The 6,388-nt window shown below is 51.2% G+C and overlaps 1 protein-coding gene across 2 annotated transcripts in view; it reads right to left on the bottom strand.

Annotated features, from left to right (window-relative positions):
- SPATA21 (spermatogenesis associated 21) overlaps nucleotides 1-6,388 on the bottom strand; it is a 32,874-nt gene that overhangs the window by 24,787 nt on the left and 1,699 nt on the right. For both annotated transcript variants that reach the window (XM_077775910.1, XM_077775911.1), the window contains exons 2-4: nucleotides 5,589-5,837; nucleotides 3,768-3,919; nucleotides 1,088-1,307 (exon numbers count right to left, since the gene is read on the bottom strand). In XM_077775910.1, coding sequence (XP_077632036.1) covers nucleotides 1,088-1,307; nucleotides 3,768-3,919; nucleotides 5,589-5,714 — 498 coding nt within the window. In that variant the 5' untranslated portion in view covers nucleotides 5,715-5,837. The remainder of the gene's footprint in view (nucleotides 1-1,087; nucleotides 1,308-3,767; nucleotides 3,920-5,588; nucleotides 5,838-6,388) is intronic.

Genomic DNA, 6,388 nt, shown 5'->3' with positions numbered 1-6,388 from the left:
CGGGGGAGGTGACAGATAATGTTTGCTTTCTTTTTTTTTTAACGTTTATTTAAAAAAAATTTTTTAATGTTTAATTTATTTCTGAGAGAGAGAGAGAGACAGCGTGAGCAGGGTAGGGGCAGAGAGAGGGGGAGACACAGAATCCGAAACAGGTCCAGGCTCTGAGCTAGCTGTCAGCACTGGCTCTGGAGCCAGACGCGGGGCTCGAACTCACAAACTGCGAGATCATGACTTGAGCCGAAATCAGACTGTTAAACTGACTGAGCCCCCCAGGCGCCCCATGGTTGCTTTCTTGATTGTGGTGCTGGTTTCGTGAGTGTGTACCTACATCCAAAACATCAAACTGTACGCTTGAAGTACGTGCAAGCGTGTCCATTGTACGTCACTGAAGCTTTAAGAAAATACTCTTAAAATGAAAATAAGTAAAAAGGTATTTTGTAGTCGAATGAGTTCAAAAAAGGCACCATGCGTTAACCATCTCCTGCGAGGCCCCACAGAAGCTCATCAGCTAAGAAGCGGCTTCCAGGAGGGGCGCCCGGGTGGCTCAGTCGGTTAAGCGTCCAACTTCGGTTCAGGTCATGATCTCACAGTTCGTGGGTTCAAGCCCCGCATCGGGCTCTGTGCTGACAGCGAGCCTGGAGCCTGCTTTGGGTTCTGTGTCTCCCTCTCTCTCTGACCCACCCCTGCTCACGCTGTTGCTGTCTCTCTCTCTTTCAGAAGTAAATAAAACATTAAAAAAAAAAAAAAAAGAAGCGGCCTCTAGGAGATCCTAGCATGATTGATATGATATTTGAGCTTGGCTAAATCCAGCACGTGCCTATTTTTATTGTACACATAACCCCCAAGTCCTCCCTACCTTCACCACCCATTGGCGTCTTGTGGGGCCACTCTGGAAACAGGCTAGAAAGATTTGCTGGGGGCAATCAAGAGTACCCAGAATATCCCAGTGACCCACACAGACTGGGCACATGACATGGCCAGGCCACAGAGAGGAGCAGACACGAAATGGGGGGGAGGGGGGGCCCAGGAGGCTCCTTCGTCTCCCCTTCTGGGGCAGCCATTCCTGCCACGTCTCCGTGGACATTACCTGGTGGCTCTCGGGGGCCTGACCCTCCACCGTCCCTGGGTTCTGCTGTCTCCCCTGCTGGCCCTCGGTCTCCTTCCCCGAGCCCTGTTGCTGCTGCCCTTCCTGCGCTGCGGGGACCCTGGAAGGCAGCACCCCCGGCTCACTTCCTGGCTTGGCCCGATCATGGCCTCCTTTCGGCAATCCGGGCCCTTGCCGGGGTGCCAGAGTTGACTGCTTCTTCCTGGGGAGAGAACAACAGAGCAACACCTCAGCTCCTGGGTCGGGCCATAGTTTTACGTTCTTAGGCTCCTTTGTATTTCCCAGAGCCCCCGTGCAGGACTGGGTACACCATCGGTGCCTACTGAATGCTGGAGAGAATGAATAGAGGACTGACATGAGCTCCCCAAATCCCAGCTACTATGATGTCACTGTTTAGGGAAGTTAGGATTTTATTACTATTGTTGTTGTTTAGAAGAAGAAAAATCAGGGGTGCCTGGCTGGCTCAGTCGGGGGAGCATGTGACTCTTGATCTCAGGGTTGTGAGTTCAAGCCCCACACTGGGTGTGGACGTTACTTAAAAATAAAAGAATCTTGAAAAAAAGAAAAATCAGAGAGAACAGAGGTTGAGGGACTTGAAGGCTTGAGCCTAGGCTCATAAAGCTGAAGGAGACAGCTCAGGATTTCCGTCTGTGCCAGTCTAATCTCACTTTCATGTTCTGGAGTATTCCCCCCAAGCTTCTTCCTATGAATGTCCATGTGTATTTATCATGGGATTTAGTTCATTTCTGTCTTCAAACAATTGCCCAGTTGTACACACTTACGATTATATTGTATATGCAGTTTTGCAATCTTTTCTCAATTATCGTTTCAACCTAATTTTTTCTATGCCAAAATGTCTTTCGTAAATATGCCTTTTAAGTGAAAGTAGAAAATTTTTATTCTATAGATAAGCATCTTTGACTTTACCATTCCTCTGTAGTGGGTATTTAGGGCATCCTGGCATTTCCAGGTTTTTAGTATTTAAAATGACGTGACAGAGAAAAGCTTGTGTAAAATGCTGCCTGCATCTCCAATTATTTCCTTAGGGTGTACTTCTAGAAATGGATGAAGGGAAAGGTATTTTTTTTTTTTTTAATTTCTAGGAGAGAGAGAGAGACAGCGTGAGCAGGGGAGGGTCAGAGAGAGAGGGAGTCACAGACTGAAACAGGCTCCAGGCTCTGAGCTGGCAGTCAGCACAGAGCCCAACGCGGGGCGCAAACCCACGAACCGCGAGATCATGACCCAAGCGAAAGTCGGATGCTTAACTGACTAAGCCACCCAGGCGCCCCAAAGGGAAAGGTATTTTTAAGGCCATTTAAACAAATGGCCAAATTGTTGAACAGCTGTGTTTTAATGGCTTCTATTTCTCCCAGTGTGGTGTGTGGTTCCCATCTTGGGGCTGGGGAGAGTGGGGGTCCCACCTAGCTTTGATTCATTCCCCTAACTTTTCATGTAGAAGAGATTTATTCAGAGGCTTTTGGTTATGAGGAAATTAAAATGGNTCTCTCTCTCTCTCTCTCTCTCCTAGAAATAAATTTAAAAAAACATTAAAAATAAAATAAAATAAAATAAAATGGTAAGCTGAGTAGTCTGAACTATTACTATGTCCCAAATCTTTCCCATTTTGCTTCTCTCTGTTTCTCTCTGAATTTTCTCTTTTTTTAATTAAAAAAAATTTTTAATGTTTTCTTTAATTTTTTAGAGAGACAGACAGAGTGTGAGCGGGGAGGGGCAGAGAGAGAGGGAGACACAGATTCAGAAGCAGGCTCCAGGCTCTGAGCAGGCAGTCAGCACAGAGCCCGATGCGGGGCTCGAACCCACGGACTGAAAGATCATGACCTGAGCCAAAGTTGGACAGTTAACCTACTGAGCCACCCAGGTGCCCCTCAATTTTCTCTTTTTAAAAAGATTACACTCTGGGGCACCTGGCTGGCTCGGTCCATGGAGCAGGTGACTCTTGATCTCGGGGTTCTGAGTTTGAGCCCTATGTTGGGTGCAGCAATTACTTTAAAATAAAATCTAAGATTCTTTTTTTTTTAATTTTTTAATTTTTTTTTTTTATTTCTAGTAGAGATAGAGAGAGAGTGTGAGCAGGTGAGGGTCAGAGAGAGAGGGAGTCACAGACTGAAACAGGCTCCAGGCTCTGAGCAGGCAGTCAGCACAGAGCCCGATGCGGGGCTTGAACCCACGAACCGCAAGATCATGACCTAAGCGAAAGTCGGACGCTTAACCGACTAAGCCACCCAGGCGCCCCAATAAAATCTAAGATTCTTACCGTAGACAAGTTAAAAACATAATACTTAGAACATACTAACAATAATGCCATGTAAATGTGTGTTTCCAAGTCTCAGCCTCTCTTTTGTTCATTCTTTCATGGATTCAGTGAATATATGTTTAGTGAACATCTGCTAGGTGCCAGGCACAGTCCTAGGCATGAGGGATTTGAGACTAAGCAGGACACATGAAAGAAGCTGGTGGTCCAGTGGGTCTAGAAGCCAGTGCAGATGGAAGGTTCGGGAAGCGATTATGTAGCAGGATTTGTGCCCCCTGAGAGAGAAGATTAAGGGCGCATCCGCCATAGGCTGGGCGTCCTGCCTCGTCCCCGTCCCTCAGGGGGGCTCACAGAGTTCTCTCCCGGACCTTCTTTAAGTCCCCAGCTCACCCTGGTCCTTCCGGATGCCTCTGCTCCTGCGTCCTGAGCTCCCGAGGCCCTTCCTCTGAGGCTTTCCTGTGCTCTGGTCCCTTCTCTGGACCCCCTGGAGCTGATGAGGGCTGCTTCCCACTGCCCATCCCTGCAGCATCTGGAAAGGCAACCTGGAACAGAGATGCCTGTGCGCTAGCCCAAGGGTTGGCCACAAGTGCCCATTCTGGAGGGTTCCTCCCTCTCCCTGGACATCGCCCAGGCCTCAGGGACAGAGACATCCTGTGCCTGACTGGGGAAGACTCAGGAGAGAGGCGAGGAGGGGGAGGGGGAGGAGGAGCAGGGGAGAGGAGGAGACTGTGGGGCTGGGGAGAGTGGCTAGGCTGAGACCCGGCCCATCCCAGCAGCGCTAACGGCTCTAGCAGAAACCTAGCGTCCAGGGTAGCACCTGAGCCAGGGGAACCGCCTGAGGACAGCCTGGCAGAGCCCCCGGGGGACATCACGACCCTCAGAAAGATCCAGGAGAGGCTTTCACAATTTTCCCTACGTCACAGATCAGCCTCTGGAACCGGATTTGGATGCGCATCTTGGNTTAACCGACTGAGCCACCCAGGCGCCCCGAGGACAGTCGTTCTAATGCAAGGTGGTGACGAGAGCCCACACTGAGGGCACCTACCGCGGGAGGCAGGACTTGTGCGGGTGCCCCAGGGATTGAGCCCAGTCGTTCCTCACCAAGACACACACAGGCGGTGGGGTCAGAGGGGTGCCGTGGCCTGCACATGGGGTCATGTGGCTGGTCACGTAACGGGACTGGGACCCATGACTGTGCTTGTTGAAAAAATAAATCAGGGGTAGACGTGAAGGAAGCCCTGAACGCCTCCTTCTAAGACTGGCCCCTTACCTTCAGGCGCCCTCCCTTCCCCCAAGGGAAGCCAGGATTTATAACAGAAGCTACAGGGAGAGGGTAATACTTTTCCCAAGGGAGTGTTGACTTTTTTTATGGGGACATTTTTGGCTCTGGGGAAACTAGACGGGAAGGAGGGTTGCTCTGTGCTCTTCAGTTCATGCCACGTAAAAGAACGGGTGGGAAAAGGCTGAGAGGTGTGATGGAAGCTTAGGATGCAGGCTGAGGGCTGGGGAGGGTCGTGGATGGAAGCCGTGAGCAGCTGTTAGGGGAGTAAAGGTTCTAAAGGGGGCTGGGGGCCCATGGTAGAGTAAGTAGGAATTCTCGTTTTGCTCACTCAGCATCTGTCCTGGTAAAAGAAGCCAGCAGTGTGTGTGTGTGTGTGTGAGAGAGAGTGAGAGAGAACCCCATTCAGCCCATGGGGTTCAGTGGAACTGAGTACCACCTCTGGCTGATTTATACCAAGAGATCAAGCCACTCACTCCACCATGGTGACTAATTCAGGGATGAGCACGTGACCGCGATCTGGGTCAATCACAGTGACACCAGACTTCCTTCAACTACTGCAAAGAGGCTCTCTCTTCCTGTGGGGGAGGCTATGCCAGAGGATGTAAGATGAGAAGATTTTAACCCGAAGGGGCCAGGGCAATCCTTGCCATCTCTCCGGGACAGCCTGCCTGGGAGTGTCACATTGGAAGGCAGAGCCAACTGACACCCAGTCAGCACCTTGATCCAGCCATACCTGAAAGTGTACTGGTAGATTTGTCATCTACCCAGGCTGATGTATTCTCACTCCTGCCTAATCCCGTTTGAATTGGGTTTTGTGTCACTTGTAATTGGATCTTAATTAAAGCAGTTGGGGGAGGAAGCCTGGACGGGGGAGGGGAAAGGCGCCTGCTGGGAAGAGCGGGGTCAGAACATGAGGTGCAGGGCCCTACCTGGCTGGCTCCTGATACGGCAGGCTCAACCCCGGGCCTCTTGCTGGTGGTGCCCATGCCAGGACTTGGCTGGGCCCCTGGAGCCTTGGTCCTTCCCTCCACGTGCATCTGGGCGTTTCGGTCCATTGTGCCACAGCCAGTGAGGGTGCCAAGCAAGGAGCATCAGTTTCTGTGGTCCCACAGGAGAACTCCAGTCAGCGTTCCGCCGCGCCCGTTACCTGAGCACCTCTTCAGCAGCCCGCGTGGAACCTGTAACAGAGAGAGCCGGGCTCCAGGGAGGAGTCAGGGCCCGGCCCGCACCGCAGGGGCAGGCAGCCGAAACAGAGAGCTAGCCACACGTTCTTCCTAATTCTCACAGTGACTCCGAGGAGCAAAGTCACTTGCCCAGGGTCCTCTGCCAACCAGGCCACAGAGCAGGAATTAAACCGGGGCCAGTTGGATCCCCAAACACATGCACTTTCTCCCACCCCCAGTATTTCCTTTTTTTTAAATTTTTTTAAATGTTTTATTTATTTCTGAGAGAGAGAGAGAGACAGCATGAGCAGGGGAGGGTCAGAGAGAGGGGGAGACACAGAATCTGAAGCAGGCTCCAGGCTCTGAGCTGTCAGCACAGAGCCCGACGCGGGGCTCGAACCCACGAACCTTGAGATCACGACCTGAGCTGAAGTCGGACGCTTAACCGACTGAGTTACCCAGGCGCCCCCACCCCCAGTATTTCCTAATGGGGCTCCTTTGGTCCTAATGTTGATCCCATGAAGTACACCACAAAAAAAGAAAGGAAGGAAGGAAGGAAGGAAGGA

This window comes from Crocuta crocuta, unplaced genomic scaffold, assembly GCF_008692635.1.
Source record: "Crocuta crocuta isolate KB4526 unplaced genomic scaffold, BGI_CrCroc_1.0 scaffold127, whole genome shotgun sequence".
Taxonomy (NCBI): Eukaryota; Metazoa; Chordata; class Mammalia; order Carnivora; family Hyaenidae; genus Crocuta; species Crocuta crocuta.
This window is presented reverse-complemented; position numbering and strand designations above follow the sequence as displayed.